The 21,683-nt window shown below is 38.6% G+C and overlaps 1 protein-coding gene across 17 annotated transcripts in view; it reads left to right on the top strand.

The window, feature by feature from the left end:
* Positions 1 to 21,683, top strand: part of STAU2 (staufen double-stranded RNA binding protein 2) — a 302,893-nt gene that overhangs the window by 94,190 nt on the left and 187,020 nt on the right. For all 17 annotated transcript variants that reach the window (XR_014255312.1, XM_082432596.1, XM_082432602.1 and 14 more), the window contains 3 exons: positions 15,273 to 15,432; positions 16,680 to 16,787; positions 18,855 to 19,067. Coding sequence is in view for 16 of the 17 variants with exons in the window: in XM_082432596.1 (XP_082288722.1) it covers positions 15,273 to 15,432; positions 16,680 to 16,787; positions 18,855 to 19,067 (481 nt within the window). In the remaining variant the exon portion in view is untranslated. The remainder of the gene's footprint in view (positions 1 to 15,272; positions 15,433 to 16,679; positions 16,788 to 18,854; positions 19,068 to 21,683) is intronic.

Here is a 21,683-nt window from a genome sequence, read left to right as displayed (position 1 = left end):
ATTGAAGTTTTTAGTTGTCTACATATCACATTTTAAAACGAAAATAAAAACTATCTCATGTTCTGATCTTTCCTAGATCCAGTAAGTTTTTTATGTTGAGTTTCAATAGTCTGTATTTCTAATGGAATATAATAAACTAATATTATACCTAATATCATCAGGTATTTTCCCACTCTCATTGCTTGTGTACTTTTTTTTTCCTATAAATTTATTTATTTTTGGCTGCATTGGGTCTTCGTTGCTGCGCGCGGGCTTTCTCTAGTTGTGGTGGAGCGGGGGCTGCTCTTCGTTGCGGTGCGCGGGCTTCTCATTGCGGTGGCTTCTCTTGTCGCCGAGCATGGGCTCTAGCCACGCGGGCTTCAGTAGCTGTGGCTCGCGGGCTCTAGAGCACAGGCTCAGTAGCTGTGGTGCACGGGCTTAGTTGCTCCGTGGCATGTGGGATCTTCCCGGACCAGGGCTCGAACCCGTGTCCCCTGCATTGGCAGTCGGATTCTTAACCACTGTGCCACCAGGGATGTCCCTGATTGCGTGCTTTTTCTCTCTCTTTTCCCTCACCCCTTGTCTTCCTCATCAAGATGAAAATGAGCATCTTCACCTGTTAGCTGTTCTCTTTTACCTCTGGGTCAGGTTTAGGATCTTAGGCTACTGTTTGGACTATATATTTAATTATCTCAGGTGTTATTCTCATGATGGCTTACTGCTTTTCTCAGTTTAGTTTCCTGGGAGCTTATTACTCATTCATTTCCCAGGCTTTTTCTTGGCTTCAGTTATCAGAGCCTTGACCCCACTCGCTTTCTTTATTTTCTCATTATTTGTTGGCGTTCTCACAGCCTCTGGTCAAGATGCACTTCTTCAAAGATAAATGAGTTACTAGACTCCTACACTGTGGTTGACTGACAGGTCACAGAATAGTTTATATGGATCGAACAATAACCCAAACATGTAAATAGATGTCCCTTAAGACGTAAAGCAGAGAATTTTAAAAGTTGTAGTAAAAGTAATATTCATTATTTTTACATTAGATTCATCTGAATATTTATTTAGTTGGTTTTTCCTGGTTTTCATAGTATCTGGACATGTCAGTGTGTCTTCTGAACACTACCTGATATTTTGAAGTGCATTGGCATCTCAAATGACTGATGGACCAACGGGCAGTGTTCCTAGGGAGACACGGAATGCTCTTCTTCCCGTTGTGGTGGGAGCCCTGACAGGGGTGCCATCCAGCATGTGAGGTGAAAGCCTAGAGGCCTGCCAGCATCACTGCGGCCCTTCCTGGGCCTTCCACAGCAGACATAGTAACGTGGAGCTTGTGGCAAGGCCCCTAGGTTATTTACGGGGAATAAAAAAAAAAACATGAGAGGGCTGAAAGTATCGTAGAAACACTGTGGACTATCTAAGAAGGACGATGGGTTAGTTGCCAAGAAAGAAGAAGGACAAACAACTATGGTTTCCTACTATGTTCCTGGCACAGAATGTAACTTGCCCAGGGTTACAGGCCAGTAGAGGACCAAGCTGGCCCTTCAACCCAGGATGGGGTTCTTCAAAGCTCATGCTTTTTCTGCTGCATTATTCTAACTCATGTAAACATCGCCTCTTTCGGAATATTAGGATATCATGGCACACTTATTCAACAATAACTTCAAAAGCTACTTTGCCCACAGAAGAGAATTTGCAGCATGACTGAATGCAATTTCTTATCCATATTGTGAACAGGATAAACCATCATAATCAGAGATTGGAACTGTTAGCCTTGTAAAGTTCTAAGTATTAGCCTTTTCCCGTGTGTGGTAGTCAGACTGAATATCAGTGTCACAGCTTTACCAATATTGTCTGATTTGTTGCCATGCCATGTTTTTGCCTCAGGGTTCATGGCAGAGATGAAGAAGATTTGATGATTCTCAGCTTAGTGCACATCCTGGAATAAGGCACAACTCATACTACTTACTGATGAAAAGCATACCGAGATCATCTGCAGCGATACGGGGAAAGGAGAGCATAGATAACTGCATTCCACATAGTATTCCTGGGGGGATTTGTGCAGAAAAATTAAACAGTTAATTTAAAATGATTGAAAATTCAATTGCTTAGCATTACCTCAAAGTATTTGTAGTTAAAAGTAGGAGAGTTTTCTAAAGGTCGCAGGTACTCTTCTATTTTAGCAAAAGGTGCTTTTTACACTTTTTATACTGTAAAAGGATCCAGGTAGTTGAGAAAGTCCTTTTTTCCATTTCTTTGAAAAGTAATCTTTGAGTTAGAGGGTGCTGTTGGCTCCAACGATCGGTATAATTCCAGTAAATCATCTGGTATGGATTATAATAAAATGCCAAGTGTATTACCAATAACCAGAAGAAATTTCTAAGACTTTTCAATGATTATTATCAGTAATCTGAGACTACTTGCATTGCCTGAATCTACCTGACAGCATACCTCCATGTGGCAATTTCAGCTAATAAATTATATTTCTACTTTCAGTTGCTATGAAGTCACCCAAACTCCGCATTTGTTGTTGTTGGTGGAGTTTTAATGTATATGCTCTTCTAACGATCGTGGGAATATGAAACAGAATGGTTATTCACTTGATTAATCTTTATTACAGGTGAGAGGATAAAATGTACTTTATAAAATACTTGATTAAATGTACCTATTTCTTGGCATACATCTTTAGATGTTTAATTATAATTTTTATGTGTTGGAGCCAACATTTTCCTGTAGAAATACAGCTCAAGATTTAATACCAGGCAACAGTGGAAAATGGGATTTAGTATGAAAATATTTGCTTTATGTAAACCTTTTTATGAATGTAGCGAATACATAAGTGAAGTCAAGCTGTAAAAACAATTAGCTGGGAAAATACCAAGTAAATTTTTTATATTCCAGTGAATATCTGTTAACTACACATTATTGTTGTCATTAAACTATATGCAGATGTACAATTAGATTCACTTAGATTTGGGTAAAAAAGACAAAGTACTAGAAGTATGCAGTGCGTATAATTACTGTTTGCATCTCCAAACAAAGCACATTAATCTTTCTGCGATACTGCTGATGTAATGTCTCCATGTTGCTTCTGGGAGTATTTGAAGTGGGCAAGCATCCAAAGTTGATAGTTAATTCTGATCAGCAAAGGCACTAGAGTGGATGTCTGGGTTGGACATTGTAACAAAGCAAACAATTTCTAAAGCTCTTGGAAGATTCCGGTGCAAACTCAATCATGCATTTTGAATCTCTTATTCTAGACATTACAAAATTAATTTATCCACAAAGGGTGTGAAACCCCTTCTAAAATTATGATTTGTTACGTTTGTATTTTTATAAAAATTCAAACTTCTCAAAACCATCTACTTTGAGGCTTAAGCTAATGAAGAAACAGAAACATTTGAAATATTTTTCTGGAACCAGTCCCAGGAACCATTTTGTTGCTGGGAAGGATTTGAGAGATTTTCTTCACCAGTGGTCTTGAAAGGACATTGTCAGACAGCTCTTAATCAAAGATGATCTGTTGATGGAATTGAATAATGAGAATCTTCTTACAACTCAAAGAAAAAATAAGCCATATTTTCGATAATTTTCTTAAGCTAAGGATCTGCTGTTAGACTACTAGCATGCAGTATTTAGTGAATACGTATTAAAATTTTAAATTGTATTCCTTTAAAACATTTTATAAAAGCTTTTGAGGTGCAAAGTGCACTCCAAGGGCACAAACACATATATATTTGAAAATTGCTCCTAAGTAAATACACAGATATGTTACGATATTTCATGAAAAATACTATAATTTCCCCCTTATTTGCCACTTGAATCAGATTGAGAAAGTTGATACAGACAAAATCTTTCATATTACTGATGAGTCTTAGAGGAAATAAGTCCCGCTACCCAAAAAGATTGAGTAGATGGAACTTAAATCCAATTGATCTTAATGTAATCTAAAGATCTTTTCCTCTGTTCACTCTCTGAGTGTTTATTTAAGCTTATCAAGCTTGTAAATGTACTTGATAAACATTTTTAATTGTATTTCTTAAAATGTTAAGTAATCTTTATTATATTCAAGATAAAAAGCTTTTAGCAGATTAAACAATAACCTGCGGGAATACACAGACTCTTAACTAAGGCAGCATGTCTCCAGGTGTGTTTTGTAGAATACACATGCTAGTTCACGAAAAAGGGGGGGTTTCATTACCAAAAATGTTTAGGAAACACTGTATAGTGTTTTTCCCTCTTGAAGACAGGACAGTTCAGACAACATAAAGCCTATGAGAAGGCAGGTTCATTAACCTTATAGCTATGTTAATAGATACCTTGCAAATTAATTATATATCCACCGTGAGAAGTTAGAAAAGGAATGACTAAGGTCTGAGGAAGGAAAATGAATGTAGAAATAGATTAATTAGAAAACAGAAGAATAATAGAAAAAAATGCAGAATCCAATATCTTGTTCTTAGAACCAATAAAATATTTAAATATGTAGCCTAATCAAGGCAAGCAATTGTGAGTTTAAAGCACAGATGTGCAAAACATGGTCTGAGATGGGGGAACACTGCAGATGCACAAGAAATGAAAATTCTCATAAAGGACTAATTTGTTCAACTCATGGAAAATGATTTCAGAACCTTGGATGGATGGGATGCTTTTGTAGGAAAATATAAGTGATCAAAACTGACCTCAAAAGGAGAAAATAAAGAAGCAGTTGCTGTAGATGTAAGAGGATAAGTAATGGAATAGCTGACTGCCACCCCTCGCCCAGCACCCTGAAGGGAAAGCACCTGACCTCGGTGGTTTCACAGAGGAATCTTACTGAACCTTCGGAAAACTGGAAACAGATTATTCTGGGCAACCAAAAATAACCTTGGTGTCTAGCTCAACAATGCGAGTTTGAGATAACAACAAAGGATAGAGCTTCAGATCGATATTATTTGTAGAATATCAATGGAAAAATCTTAATTGAAATATTGGCAGACAGAATTTGGCAGTACATTGAAAGAAGAACCACCATAACCAACTGGGATTTATTCTAGGAATGTAAAATTGTTTCACGATTAGAAAATATGTTAATAAAATTCACCTTATTAAGAGATGAAAAGTAAAAATTGTCAACTACACAGATGCTGAAAATACATTAAAAAAATCCATTCTTAACTTAGAAAATCCAATACATTATGAACAACTGAATATTACTTTAACACTGTACACTGTGTACTCTGTCGATGCACCCACACATACTCTCTCCCCGTCTCTCTCACACACACACAACCATCCCATCTTTTTTTTTTTTTTTTTGGCTGCATCACGAGGCATGCGGGATCTTAGTTCCCCGACCAGGGATTGGACCCACGTCCCCTGCAGTGGAAGTGTGGAGTCTTACCCACTGGACCGCCAGGGAAGTCCCATCCCATCTCATCTTAACCCACCTCAACAGCCAGCGTTATGCTTAATGAGGACACACTAGCCACACTCCCATTAAAGTAAAAAACAAGACCATCCGTTATCAACTGCTGTTTGGTATTCAGTTGGAGGTATGAACCCACACAATTAGGGAAAATAAAAGGAATGAAGTGTGGAAAGAAATAGGAAGAAGTATCATGTTTTTGCACATCAGTTGTGATTATCTGGAGAATTGCAAGAGAACTAAAAACTTGTTAGAGGCAGGCAGGAGAATTCAATAAGGGAGATGGGACCAAGTTAACATTCAGGAATGAAAAGTCTTTGTATTCACAAGCAAGGGAAGGGAAGGAGACCCCTGTAAGGAGGTAGGTGCTCTCTGTCTTCAGCATCCATAAAAATCACCCAGGCTGTTTGGTAATCATGTTGATTCCTGGCCTCGTCCAAAGAGTCTGATTGTCAGCCTTGACTCTGCGTTTTCACAGGTGTTCCTAGACCCCTCCCGGAGGACTCTGATGGTTTTTGTGAGGGACCCACACTTTGAGAAATGCTGCCCTGAGGACCCCACCCCCATTCCTGTACCGTCACTCCTCACTTGGCTGCCTGTGGTGCCAGCCATTTACCTGTCTCAAACGGTGTGCTGCAGTACCTGGAGGGACACAGCGGCAGCACACCCTGGCAAGAGAGCCCCCAGCTTCCTCTGCTGGGGACCCTTCTTTACTGTCACAAGTTCTAGCACTGGGCGTCGGCCACCACGTGAGAGGCACGCCTGGCTGCTGCTGCTACACGCCCGCCGTCCAGCGGGATGGCAGGAAATAGGAAGGGGGTGTCCTCTGGTCCCTGTGCTTAGGGAGAACACTGAGCAGAGGTTCAGGGCGGTTGCAGCCTTTACTAACTTGCCAAGTTCTGCAGGGCTGCATTTCCCTGGAGTTCATCACTCTTTTCTCACCAGTCCTATAGTCAGTCTCTTAATTCCTGTGCTTTCCAGTGCTTCCCTGCTTGAATGATCACTGACCCTTAGCAGAACGGTAACTGGTTAAGTCCAGCTCCTCTGACTCTGTACTTGTACCCAGGAAGCCACAGAAAAACGTAACTGTGCTGACTGGTCCCATCTTGAAACAATGAACACAACCCTTAGGTGGCTTTCAGCACTGCCGGCAATCCCCTGTATTCTTCTGGGCAATTCGGTTTCCTGTGTTCACAGATGACTTGTCTAGACTATGCAGTGGCCTGCCAGCCCCCTCTTCTTGCCTTTCTTTGGGCAAACAGGAGTGAGAGACTTTTAAGTAATAAGTCCGACTGTGTCACTTCCCTGCTTAAAACCCTCTGATGGCTTCCATCACATGTGGGATTAAGTTGTGACTAGTTTCCTGCCACTCACCCCTTGACTCACTTCTTCCAGGTATAAGAACACTTGCTGTTTCTCAAAAAATGCCCCATATGTTACCACCCCAGGGCCTTTGCACTTGCTGTCTCATTTGCTAGGAACACTTTTTCCTCCAGGCATCCCCATACCTAGAATTCTTACTCCAACCACCTCTTTATTCAAATGCCACATCCTAAAAGAGGTTCTCTGTTCTGCTTTGCTTTTCTTCCTAGCCCATCTTACTAGTTGATACTATTTGATTGATTGGTTGATTGATTGTCTCCTGAGGCCTACCATCCCTAGGGATTAAAGCAGTCCCCGGCATGAATTAGGTCCTTAATAAATATTTTTTGAATAAATAATTTAATCCACATACGCCCACCAACCCCCACCCCTGGCAATCAAACAAGGGCAGGAAGAAGACCAGGTTATTAATTTCTGAGCGTTCAGAAGGGAGGGATGACTTTTATTCCCTCTCCCTTGCACTCCCCCAATCTGGCAGGCTAATTTCTGGAAGTCTGCCAAGAATGTAAATAAGAACAGGTGACATCACCTAGGAAGACTGTCTTGTCTATGAGAAACAGAAGTTTGAACCTTAGGGAGTATGAACATTTTTTTAAAAAAATTGGTTTTTATTGAGGTAAAACTCACAGTCACATAAAATTCACCACTTTAACTACTTTAAAGTGTACAGTTCAGTACACTGTGAATTACTACATTCACAGTGTTGTACAACCATCACCACTATCTAATTCCAGAACATTTCATCACGCCCATAAGAATCCCCCCTACCCCTGAACAGTTACTCCCCACTTTCCCTCTTCCCAGCCCCTGGCAACCACTAATCTACTTTCTGTCTGGTGGAGTTGCCTATTCCGGACATTTCATCTGAATGCAATCATACAACATGTAGACTTTGTGTCTAGCTTTCACTTAGCGTAATGTTTTCAGAGTTCGCACACATTGTGTCGTGTATCAGTGCTTTGTTCCTTTGTATGGCTCTGCAGTACTCCATTGTTTGGACATACTACATTTTGTTTCTTGATTCATCAGTTGGGTGGCCCTTCGGGTTATTTCTCCTTTATGGCTGTTATGAATAATGCTGCTATGAACATTTGCGTGCCCATTTTTGTTTACACACTTTTAAAAATTTCTCTTCAGTTTTAGATATCTGGGAGTGAATTGCTGGGTCAGATGGTAATTCTGTGTTTAACTTTTAGGGAACAGCAGTGGCTGCACAACTGTAAGCATCCTAGTGGGTGTGCAGTGGTGTGTCATCGTGGTTTTGACTTGAGTTCCCTCCTGGGAACGTTAGCGTTTAAGCACGGGTTCCCGAAAGGTGGGTTACCAGAGGAGGCAGAGCGTGAGAGAGAGCGGCGGTGCTGCCATCAGCTCGGTCTCCTGGGCTTACAGTGCCCCAGCTTTCTCTTTGGAACTGATGTGACCACTGATCTAAGTTTGGCTTAAATTGCCTTGATGTTCCAAGTCTTATCATGACCTCCCCAAAGTTCACAGTTAGTAGCTCTGCAGTTTAAAGCGCTCATTTATCCAGTTCATTCAGACGCAGCACAGTGTAGAGGTTAAGCCCGTAGCCTCTGGAGTGAGACTGTTTGGTTCAGACGCTGGCTCAAGGCGGGGAGCCTTGGACAAATAAGTGAACACTTCTGTTCCTCACTTCCTTGCGTGCAAAGTGAAGTTGAGGTTGTTCCTGTGGCTGAATGAGATGAGTATGCACAGAGCTTCAGACAGTGGCTGGCACACGGTGAGCTCTGTGTGTTGGCTGTAATCATGATGATGGTGATGGTGGTGATGATGATTTATCTAGATATCCACTTAGGGAAGGGGCAAGAACATTTTTATGCTGGATCCAAGTTTGGGATTGAGGGTGGTAATTGTGTGTTTATAAAGAGGTGCTCTGTGATAGCAGGCTCTGATTTCCATAGTCCTGTTGTGATACTGGCGTCAGTGACACAGTACAAATGATTGACTCTTGTGGCTCATAGTCTGTATTCCACAAGTCATTCCACTAATTCATCAAATTTACATTTTGAACACAGGTTTACTTTTGTTTGGACAGGGACTAGACTTACTTCAATAAAATATTTTCTTTTGTTTATACACCAGTATAACCATATTCTTTTTAAAATTTGGAAATTATGAAAGAAAATATCGTTTATAATTCCATCACTTCAAAACACCCTATCCCAGCTTTTAGTGCATCTCTTTCTATATTTTCCCTTATGCATTTTAAACATAATTATAATTCTACAAATAGAATAGAATATCCTTACATCTCTTTTAAAGCTTATTTTCAGCCGTCCTGTGAGTCTTTTCTGATAGATCCTAATTTTTGAAATTTCTCAAGACTAAACATTCAGATCCCATAAAAGATATATTTTCAAAATTTATAGATGTGAATAGAGAAAGAACTCTCTCCTATCTAGACGTTTTATATACATACAAGCTTGAAAATGTGCCAAGGACTATTTTACAGCTTTATGATAAAACCTATTATTTTTCAATAGCAAGAAAAAGAATGCTTAGCTGTGCCAAAATGTGTACAAAGAGTCAAAATAATCAACAGGGCATTTGAATTCTAAGTTTTGGCCTTTATAGTTCTTTAAACATAAATTCTGCAAATATTTTACAGATAAGTAAACTGAGATAGAAAGATTAAGTGACATTTCTGTTTTCAGTCAATGTTAGAAGTAAACACAGAAATCCAAAGCCTCTCCTTATTAGATCAGAAGATAACATGTTCATATATTTAAGACATAAACCTGTAGAGGAGACATGAATGCTTAAGCTGGGCTGAGATTTATGATAATGCTATCAAATAAAATGAGGCAATTATTTTTCAATTTTTAAAAGTTCTAATGTTATTTGGAATATGTCTTTCTCACCTTGTAAAAATGATACTTAGGAAAGTGGAGATGATGGAGAAGGCAGTCACAGAATGCTAGGGAGGATTTTAGTTGTTTAGAAAGATAAACACAAAATGAGTCCACAAAGAGGGCATTAATGAGGTAGATTGAGGGAGGATGGCAAGGTCTATGGTATAGAAAGTTGTTATAACTGACAGTCAAATATAAGAATAAGAATCCCCATATTCTTGTAAGAATACTATGTAAGAGTGTAAAATCTTCCCTTTGTTCAAAAACCAAAACAAAACTGTATAAGGAATGTCAAGCATTAATTCAAAGGAGCCAAATATCATTCTTTCTTTATTCTTGTAGTGACTTGTGAAGTCTTGAAGACAGACCAAATCTAAAGACTTTTTTGAGATCTAAAGAAAGGGAAACTTTTATTTGAAATTTTGTTTGTTTTTTATAAAACTTCCAGTGGACAGAGGGCAAAGAGGAATGGGAAAAAAAAGCGGTCTTAACAAACAGCCTTTATAAGCCTTACACTGTTAGGCAGTGTGGCACTTGAGCCCATTTTTCTGACCTTTTGCTCCTGCCTGTTTTTGTCCCTGCTTGGCTTGACGTACCCTAAAAACATAGAGTCTCATTGTGGAGGTCTGTTTGTTCAGCACCTACTCGGTAAGGCACCTCTGAAGTCTGTTAGTGGACCTTATTAGGTTAGAAAGAACCCTTGCATTAGCTTCTCTGGCCCGCCAAGGACATAGCTAGTTTAATAAACATATATGAAGAAAAATAGAAGAAGATAAAGCAGATTTTCAGGAAACTACTTAAGAGTTTCCTAAGCTCTGAAGTTAGGCAGACTTGAGTTTGACCCCCAGCAACTTGGTTGGGGAGATTTGCTACCTCTCAAGGTGACCATGGGGACATCTGTCTCACCAGGCTGCCATGAGGAGTAAATGAGAAAGAGATGTAAGAAACCTAACCGTGGTGCTGTAAGGGCTGTGTGCAGTCCTTTGCTTGCATGGGGTTTGAAACAGTCATCAGGTCGCATCAGCCACGTTGTAGGCTGTGGTGACCTGTGGAGCAGGTGCTCTCAGACTTCAGTGTGCAGACTCACCAGTAAAACTTGTGCAACTGAAGACTCTTGTTCCATCCTCAGAGACTGATTCAGCAGGTCAGGGTTAGAACACAGGAATCTGCATTTGTAACAGGCACTAGAGATGATGCTTATGAAAGCGGGATCACACTTTATAAAATATACTTTGGAGGCTGAGGGTAGAAGCCATTTGACCTTGAAACTTTAATAGCCTGGATGGGTGAGTTTTCATGGCTCATCTTTTAACAGTAAAAGATAGGGATCTAAGCATCGATCATAAAATCCTAATTGAGGAAGATCATTCAAGAATAGCAGTGTAGGATTAGGTAAGTATATATGTGCCAATTTGTAGAAATAAGTGCATCACTTATTAGAAGCACTTTACCAGAAATAAATAAATAAAAATAGAAAAAGGAACTCCATTAAATAGAGCATATCAACCTTTAAAGTTAGTAAACTCTGAGCTTCTTTACCAAGGGAAGTGAATATTTGGAGACCAGGACCTAACACAAAAAGAATTCTTCATCTTCTCTCCTGTAATTCAATCTGGGAGCCATTAATGAGAGTGCTCTGGTTAATCTTAATTGTCATGATGATATGAGGAGATGTGATATATAAGGTATTCAAACCACGTGGGGTAGATTATTAAGAATCATCGTTAAGTAAGAGGATGGAATGAAACAAGTCAGGCGTCGGGTCTTGGTATTTCCTGCTGTTAGTGCTAGAATATTTTACTTTTTATGTTAAAAACACAACATACCTAATTTTCCCTCTGATATTTATGCAGTATAATATATATGTACATACGTGTCCACATCAGGCACATACACATACATAGAGCCATATTTGATGCCCAAAAAGGAAGAGGCCCCAAGGGCTCTTTAGTGTGCAATTAATATTTTGGTCAGAAAACCAGCAGATTGTTTCAGTATGGTTATGTGTTATGACATCATATTCCAGGAAAGTTATAATGAACAGAAATTTTGTTTGTCTCTGTGGCAAACCGAAATGAGTTTTGTAATTGTCAGCAGGCCTTAGTGATTATAGTGGCGCCCACTCCCTCCACCATAGTTAAAGGTCTGTTAGCATTCCAGTTGTGGACCTCTATTTTCAGAAGTGTATAATTAATTGTAAACATTTGCTCTGTGCGGAAAGCTTGCCATGTAGGATCTCAGTCCAGAAGTAAATTTCTGATTTCAGGTTGTCTGTTTTGAAGTTTTATAGTGAAACCAGTTAAAAATACGCATAAAGTTCTGTGGAGGTGGGAAAACTGAATTTTGTGGGAAACAAAACGAAAATAACCTGCATTGATGATATTAGTCTGTCAAAATTTCTGCATTAAAGGGATCTAAAATAAAATAGGTAAAAGGAAATTGTGTACTTCAGTGCATCACTAGTTACTGCAGTCAAAGAGCAAAAAAGATTGTGGTTTTAATGCTTCTTAGTCTCTGCATGTTAAAAATATCTTTTACTATAAGTGATTTTTTTTCTTCCTTTAACTTTTTTATATTTGCCAATTAAAAATGAGAACATATGACCTACAGTAAAAACACGTTTAAAGTATTTTATCTTAATAGAAAACTGTGGGCCAAGAAAATTGACTTTAAAAATTTAAAACAGTGACTTTTTCTTTTTTCTTTTTTTTTCATACTCACTCTGGATTTCTCCACAACATTTGACATTGTTGATTATCCCTTCCCCTGACATTGTGTTATAATTTCTTTTCTAACTCTGACCCTCTTTCATCTCCTTCGCTGCTGTCTATTATTTCCCCTGCCTTTTGATCATGGGCATTAATCAGATCCCAGCCTTAGGCTGTCTTTTTTGGTTCTTTTACACTTACCCTTTCCAGGTGCTTATCCACTCAACATGGTTTCAATTATTACCTCCCAAATCTGCATCTTCAGTACCGATGTACATTTCTAGTCCTTCACCTTCAGTAAACCTTCACTGATGAGTCCCATCTGCCTGTGAATTCTTATAGAGTGGGCTCTATGCAGTTTATCTCAGGTTGAATATAGAGCTCTGCCACTTGGATGTCCAATAATCATCTACAACTTTAGTAAGACCTCGATTGGCTTCTCTTTGCTTGAAAAGAGACGCTTTCCTGCACAGGAGTGATTTTTAACTTAATCTTTTAGTGTTGCAGTTATATACCCAGCATTCCATCAAAATCGAATCTGTTAGTTTTGCTAACTTGCCCAGTCCAGTGGTCACAGTTCTCAGTCATCATTTCACTTGACGTGTGAGCATCCCTCCTGCTAGATATACTTCTCCCATTTGGCTTTCAGGAAGGGCACTCTGCTTGCTTGGTTTTCCTCCTGTCACGCCCTCCCGCAGAGTTCTCACTGTCTTGTGGCTTTAAATTTCACCTACATATTGATGATGCCCAAATTCTATCTCCACCTTGGACGTCTTTCCTGGAGTCCAGACTCACAAATCTGACTGTCTCTTTGACGTCTTCATTTGGATGTCTAACAGACTGAATAATTTAACATCTCCACCCCAGAGCTGTTGATCCCAGCAAACCCATTCGTTTTGCAGTCTTCACCAACTCAAGGCATGGGTGCGGCATCTTCTAGTTGCTCATGTCAGAAACCCTGGGGTCTTCCTCGACGCCTCTCTCATATTCCATGGCTAGTCCTTGGGTAAACCCATCTTCTCCACTTTTGAAATTCATCCAGAATCCAAGTACTTCTCATTACTTCCAAAGCTGCTACCCTAGTTCAGGTGTCTGTATTATTTCAGTAGCCTCTTAACAGATCTCCTTGCTCCTGTCATCATTCCCCTACAGTCTGTTTTCAACATAATAGTCAGATGATCCTTCCAATCAATGGAAGTCAGATTATGTTGCTTCTATCCTTAAAATCTGGCCATTGCACTCCGGGTAAAAGTCAGATCCTTACAGTAATTTCTAAGGAAGACCCTATGGAATCTGGCCACCTCTTCCCATCTCTTAGCTTTCCTTCCTTTACTCCCTTGATGCTAACCAGGTGGGAATCCTCTGAATTACTTGAACACGTATCTGTGTGGTTTCCTTCCTCATTTATTCCAGGCCTTTACACAATTGTCATCTTCTCAATGAGACACTCACTGACCACTCTGTCTAACCCCCCCTCCCTGTCCCACCCCACCTGACATTTCTGAACCTTTCCTTCTTTTTCTGTTCAACATGTAGTTCTAACATACTAGATATTCTACATATTTATCTTATTTATTGTCTGTCTTCTCCACTCTAATGTGTGTTTTTGTTCACTGTGCTAGTCCCCCATCATAAGAAGGTGCTCCATAAATAATTGTTAAATTAATGGATTTTATTTCAGATCCTCTTAATTTCTTCTAAGTTTGTTCTTTCTTCTTCCAGCCCCCTTTGTCCCCTCATGTCTGCATCAGTGCCGCTTTCTAGTCACGCATCCTTACCTCAGTCTCATTAAACACAAACCTGCTAAAGATTTTCACCTTAAATACATTTTATTGTGATTCTTTCTGCTTAAGAATTGGCTTAAACTCTCCATTCTTTCTTATGTTGAATCTGATCTCCTCATTACTTTGCAAAGTACTTATTACTTTGCAGTAGTAGCTCCATCCTACTACTGTTCTTCGCATGTCTAATCATGATTATCTTCTGCTAAAAGCACAGTAATCTGCGTGTTGTCACCTAAATGGTCTTGCTTGTCTCTCACCTCTGTGGCAGGTCCCAGTCCTTCAGCACCAGACCATTTGGCTCACTTCTGTCAAAATGTGACTGAAAACTTCTTGCCAGGAAGTCTTCTGTGATATAATTAAATAATTTTTACAGTATTTATGTTTAATGTTGTTTTCTAAAATATGTTTTTCATGGAGATCAGCATACATTCTTTATTGTCGATAGATACATTGACTCACATTTTATCTTTTATAAATACATTCGTGAGGTTAAAACTTTATTGGGGGGACTTCCCTGGTGGCACAGTGGTTAAGACTCTGAGCTCTCAATGCAGGGGGCCCGGGTTTGATCCCTGGTCAGGAAACTAGATCCCACATGCATGCCGCAACTAAGGAGGCTGCCAGCCACAACTGAGGAGCCCGCCTGCTGCAACTAAGACCCTGCGCAACCAAATAAGTGAATAAACGAACAAAAAAATTTTATTGGGGTTAACAGAGGGTATAGTGCATTATATGGTTGGTATCATTTTAAAGAAAAGAAATCTTACTAATGATTATAGAGTGATTTTTTTTTTTTGGCTGCGTTGGGGCTTTGTTGCTGCGCATAGGCTTTCTCTAGTTGCATTGAGCAGGGGCTGCTCTTCGTTGCAGTGCATGGGCTTCTCATCGCGGTGGCTTCTCTTCTTGCCGAGCACGGGCTCTAGGTGCGCAGCAGTACTTGTGGCTCGGGGGCCCTAGAGTGCGGGCTCAGTAGTTGTGGCGCACAGGCTTAGTTGCTCCACAGCATGTGCGATGTTCCTGGACCAGGAATTGAACCCATGTTGCCCGCATTGGCAGGTGGATTCTTAACCACTGAGCCACCAGGGAAGTCCCTATAGAGTGATTTTACTGAGCTAACGGTAATATTTTTATTTTCTTACTTTAGGTATCATTGCCCAATGCCCAAGATCTTTTATGTTCAGCTGACTGTAGGAAATAATGAATTTTTTGGGGAAGGGAAGACTCGACAAGCTGCTAGACACAATGCCGCAATGAAAGCCCTTCAAGCACTGCAGAATGAACCTATTCCGGAAAAGTCAGCTCAGGTGGGTCACTGCTGCATGTTGTAGCCTGTTTCTTATAGTTGCCTAGGGAGATTACTGAGAAGACAAGCAAATGCTTTTTTACAAATAAGGGAAATCTCTGCTGATAGGAAGGACCACTAGAGTAGCGATCTGCTATGATTTGCTGCTCAGCTTACCTGTGTGCTGTATTAGACTCTTGTGTTCCTGCTGGGCTGACCTTACTTTTGAGCACTTTGGTTCACCCTGTGGAGTTTCCAGGCAAGGCAGGATTTGGGAATGTGAGCAAGGATGAGAAATAACATTCATTTACCTTGCATCGAATGCTACGGTTTATTGAGCATGTATTACATTGTATTAATTAATCTAGAATCAAGGAGTTTAAAGTGGAGGAGATCTTTATGAACTTTTTAGTCCTACTTTATTTTACCAGTGAGGTTATTGAGGGCTGATCTTCAGTAATTTCACTTGTTCCCATGGCTTCATCTACTTTCTCTGTTGACTTCAAAATAGTATCTCCAGTCCAGGCGTGTCTCTAATAAGTCACCTTCTTAGCGAGTTCTGCACGTAGTTGTTTGAAACTGTGCGGTTCAGCCTGTACAGTTTCCCTTTCCTCAAGCCTGTTGTTCTTCCCCCTTTGAGATTTATCTTAGTTAATGGCAGACTTAGAATTTTTGTCCTTGTACGCTTTCATTATGACCCTTATCTGTTTGCTTATCTGTTTTCCCACTAAGTCATAAGCTTCTTGACAGCAGGAATACTGTCTCTTGATCTCTTTAATGCTTATACTGTGTTCAGTATATGTGAGGCCCTCCAGAAGTAAGTGTTAAATAGGTGAATAAGTAAATTGGCACAGAGCTCCAAAATCCTGGTTTTCATCCTGCACTCTTTCTGCAACTTAGTCTTCCTAGAAGATTAAATATCTACACCAGTGGAGATAGTGTGTGTGTGTGAGAGTGTGTGTGTGTAATGGAGGTCTCTAAAGAGAACTGGGTCTGAGGATGTAGGATAAACTCAAATTAGGAATGGTTGAGTAAAAGATTTCCACACTCAGCATTTATCCTTCTACTTTGAGGAAAAAAACTAAAACCAAATCACAAGAAGCCTCATAGCAAAGCCCTCGACTACGGTGGTTACATAGAAATCCACAAGATCCAGTTTCTGGTTTCCTGTTTGCTATTGTATTTTAGATAGGTTCTCTTGATTGTTAAATACATGTAAAGTTTGTTACAAAGTGAAGATTCAATGTCATCCTGTTTTTTGTGATTTAGAATGGTGAATCAGGAAAAGAAATGGATGATGACAAAGATGCAAATAAGTCTGAGATCAGCTTAGTGTTTGAAATTGCTCTGAAGCGAAATATGCCCGTCAGTTTTGAGGTATGTGTTCAGCAGAGATCTCCCATTTTTCCCTCCTCGCTCCTTATTATTTAAAATAAACAAACAAATAAGATTGACAGATAAAATTTTAGTACCCTGAAAGAATTAATGTGCTTCCTTATGTTTGAACTCTCTGTCATGAAATGATACAAGCCTGAGAAAATAGAACTTATGGATTCCTTCTGATTCTCTTTGCCTTTTCTGTATTAAGCCCTTTGTGTACATGATATTTCAAGTTTCATCATAAAATTTATTTGCTGAGTTTAAGATAATTTGTAGTAACCTATAAGATTTGGTGGTTTTGATAAGATCACATTGAAAATATTCAGTATAGTTAATATTTAGTGACATGTATATATTAATATCTAATTTCTTTTAAATTTATGGAGGCCAAAATATGTTTAAATTTAACCTTTACTAAGAAGTCACCAAGAAGTAATTAAGCAGCTCTTTAGTTTACAGCTAGATAAATGTGTCACAAAATATTTATAAAATTGTGTGACATTTAAAAGAGAAAAAATGTTAAATTGTTATAATACCTCCTTTATTAAGAGGTCACTAATTTTGCAACTCAAATATCTAGAAAATAGGCCAAACCCAGGAAATAAGCTGAAACAGTCGATGAGTATCCATCTTCCTTCAAATTATGTGATGTGCATCAACTAGAAAGCTCCCACATTTTACTCTCACTGGCCAGATCTACTTACCTCGACTGAAAACCTATTTGCTTTCTTAGACACAGTCCTAACAAGTTGGGTTATCTGATTTCTCAGTCCATAGAGACTAAAGGCAGCAAAATGAGGAAGGCAGGAAGAGAATGTACTTGAGGGCCTGTTGGTCCCAGCAAGAAATGATAGGGAAAATATGGAAAACGTATCAAAAGTAATTGCATATAACTCAAAAGTCATTGGAAGATGGGGCCTTTTAAAGGCTACAGTGAAGAGGAACAGTTTTAAAAGTCTTAGATGTCCTTAGAGGCATCAATATAGTATAGTATAGAATCTCTGATGTTCATAATGATGATCTAATGTGAACAATAAAAGGTTAAATATTTAGTCAGTAGAGTATATATGTATATTTTTTAATTGAGGAAGATGTCCATCAAAGTGGTTAAACAGTTTTGGTGTTTCAACTTAAATTACTTGGAAAGTATGCTTATCATAAATTCCTTATCCCCAATAATATTGGATTATTGAGATACTGTATCTTTTCCTAATTGGTATCCAATATTAGAAGTCAGATTTTTAATATAATGTTCAATGGTAAACTATTTAAATAGGGTATTTTTTTTTTTTTTTAGGTCAGACTTTTGAAGGAGACTATAAAGCACTCAGGTTTTGGAAGGCATTTTCCTCCCAAAACTGGTATAGCTTAAAAAGAGCACATTAATTCAGGATTTAGGAACATTTATAGCAGACAGATTCATAATCCATTACTCTAGAAAGTTAGGTATTTCTATGGCATATCTACTTACCTATTTAAGGTCATGTCACAGAGCGTAAACATTCCTTTTTGTAAAACAGCCTTTGAGGTCTCCATCAAAATTAGGTTATTTTTCATACATAACCTGTTTTTGAGAGGCTTCCACATGCAGGATGCTTTATGGGTTATAAAACTCCAATAAGACATAGTCCTGGCACTCCAGTAACTTACTCTTACAGAGGAGAAAGATATGTACACAGTTATATGCAAATTATCATTCTGGATGGCCTGTGTACCTAATGTAATATGGTATGTTTTATGTTCTTAATTTTCTGTTGCATAAGAAACAGGGTAACCATAATTAGAATTACCTGTTTTAAGCTAGTAAAACACAATTTTGACCATGAATTGAATGTGTTTATTTAGATTTCTGTTTTTTCAAATTCAGTTCATTAGGCATCATAAGTATCATAAATGAATAGTCCCTGTATAATGACTTCATAATAGCTTTATTGAAGGAATCTATAATTTTGGCATAATTCTTAATAATTTCCATCTTGATTATGATATGAACATTAAGAAAGATTCATGCCATAAGAACACATCTTAAGTGCCTGTACTGAATATTTTACTTACATTTAATAGGTTATTAAAGAAAGTGGACCACCACATATGAAAAGCTTTGTTACTCGGGTGTCAGTGGGAGAGTTCTCTGCAGAAGGAGAGGGAAATAGCAAAAAACTATCCAAGAAACGCGCTGCAACCACTGTCCTACAGGAGCTTAAGAAACTTCCACCTCTTCCTGTGGTTGAAAAGCCAAAACTGTTTTTTAAAAAACGCCCTAAAACAATAGTAAAGGTAAGTATATGCTTGTGAACGTTAGTTTTACTATGTAAACATTATAGTATCTGTAGCTAAAAGTTTTTTCATAGGCCAGGCACTTAAACCTGTGGGTTATAAACAGTCCCAAAATCAGGGTCGGACATGTGTCTATAAATGAATAACAATTCTGTTTTGCTTTTAGACACTTGTATACCTGTGTTTGTTCATGAAATAATAATACCTTAAATAGTTATAGTTTTTTATGGTTTAAAAAATACTTTCCCATTCATGATCACCTTTGGTAAAATTCTCATCATGATTGTGTAAGGCAGATGTTACCCCTCATTTTACAAATAAGGTTTTATGAGACATAGTCAAAGAATTTGCTCACTTGCATTCACCTATTGTGTGCAGCAGCCTGAACTACTGATCTGTCATCCAGTGTTCTTTCTGCAAACCACACTGCTGTATGGTGACTGCTTAGGATTTCAGGACGTGGTGGTTGGATGCAGAGTAATAATCACATGAGTAACCCTCACACTGATGACAGCAGGAGCAGCCGGTAAATATAAAGCGCTCAGTGTGCCATGTGCCAGACGTGGTCCCAGCCCTTCACACGCTTTATCTCATTAAATCCCCATAGCAGCCCTAGGAGGTCAGCGGGGCGATTTGGTTTCTGTTCTTTCAGGCATGAATACCGTGTCAAAGAAGAATATAGAGCACACAGCTTTTCAAGATGTTGTAACTCTTTCTTTTACTGAATCAGATTTTATTTACGTTAACCAAAAAAAAAAAAAAAAAAAAGGCAGAGGTCAGAGGAATGAGATGAATTACCACTTAGCACAGGACGGTGCCTGCAGACACTCAGCGTGTGTGACGTGAATGGAGCGAGAGTTCTGCTCCCAGAGAAAGCCTTAAACTGCCAGCGCATCAGCGGCTAGCTCAGCCTCGCTTATTTAGCAGACTTCTTCAGAGTATCAAGGATGACAGAAGTGAAGTACATTTTATCTTTGATGGATTTCTTTTGTTTAGATCCTGCAATGGTACAATTGAAGTATTTCTGTAGGTTTTATATTTTTGTACCTTTGCTTTATTTAAAAATAACATGCATACATATTTACATAAATACATAAATACCTATATAAACAACTACATAAATACTTGTTCTTTTTAATGAATACTGTCACTACTTCACTGCGAGGCTGTAGATTATGCATTTCCTGAAATAGCATTCTACCTTGTGCTGCAAGGTAGACTAAAAATAAACGCCAAATAGGTCCACTCATCATGAGTCATAGTGGTTTTGAGGACTGGCTTTCATTTATATGCTCTAACCACATGGTCAGGGAGTAGGATATGGTTGTTAAGAAAATGGCCATTAGAGTCAGAAAATGACCTTGGAGTGTGAATCCTTGTGACCTGAGCAAGTTACCTAACTTTTCTAATCTTTCACTTGTCTATTTATAAAGTAGGAATAATAATTGAACTTGCTGCACAGGATTGTTATGTGTTACTTGAAATAATACGTAGAATGTATTAGTCATTATTATTAAATATTTATTAACAATACAAATAATAAGTACTCAATAAATATTAGCTATTGTTATTTTGTATCTAATTCTATTCACATTTTATATGTGCATGAATGTATCCATGGTCTGTTTTCCTAAATCTTTATATATATAAAATCTATAGCTTCTCCATGATGGAAGAACAGTGCTCTGCATCAGAATGGCAGTGCAAAACTGGTCACATTAACTTCTACCTAATCTGTTAAACTAAATCTAATCTTAATAAATTAAGAATAATAAGCCTTTAGTCTAGAAAAGATCTATCACTTTTTATAGTAGAATATAAATATAACTCTTGTTACTTTTAACCATAGCCATTAAAAGCAAGAGTATTGTTTAAATGTTATTCCACAAAGGGGGGAGAAACGTTTTGAATTTTAAAAATAATTTGCTACTACCTCCAGTATATAAGCATGTTATTCTAGAACTTTCTTCCTATCCACCATTTAGAGCTCAGCTTAAACTTGACTTCTTCAGGGATGCCTTCTCTGATCCTCCCCCAGTCCCAGATTCGGTTCGTCCCCGGTTTTCCTCACATACATCACACTTGCAGTTTCTTGTACCATATCTGTCTTATGTTAAAGTCTGTAGATATTCTCTGAAATGTAAGGTTATTTTGAGAAAGCAGCATGCATACAACGAGTTGGAATCTAGATAATTTTGAGTATGATTAGACCTTCTAGTGGGCCAGTAAGTGGATCAGCTTGGATAGTGTCTTGGCTTTCAGCATTTTAGTCACTTCCTTAAATGTCTTCTACATCTAGGGTCCACCATTCCTTATTATGCAACAGAAGTAGAGGAAATTAGCTGTTGATGATTTACCTTGATTTTATTTAGAATAATGAAATTATCACATTGTCTCATTTGATCCTCTTAATCACTCTGTAATGTAGATATTATCCCCATTTTACAGATGAGGTTCTGGGTTTTTAAGAAACTCCCCTAAGATCACAGAGCAGAGTCAGGTTTCAGGTCCAGTCACATCTGATGCCAGTGCCCATTTGAAACTGGTTGGTTGTGAACTCCTTTTGGATTTTAATTTACTCTACAGAGTCACCTTGTTAAAATGTAATACTGCCCT

Source organism: Balaenoptera physalus, assembly GCF_965194825.1.
Source record: "Balaenoptera physalus genome assembly, chromosome: 17".
NCBI lineage: Eukaryota > Metazoa > Chordata > Mammalia > Artiodactyla > Balaenopteridae > Balaenoptera > Balaenoptera physalus.
The sequence above is the reverse complement of the archived record's forward strand: the minus strand, read 5'-3'. Positions and strand labels throughout refer to the sequence as shown.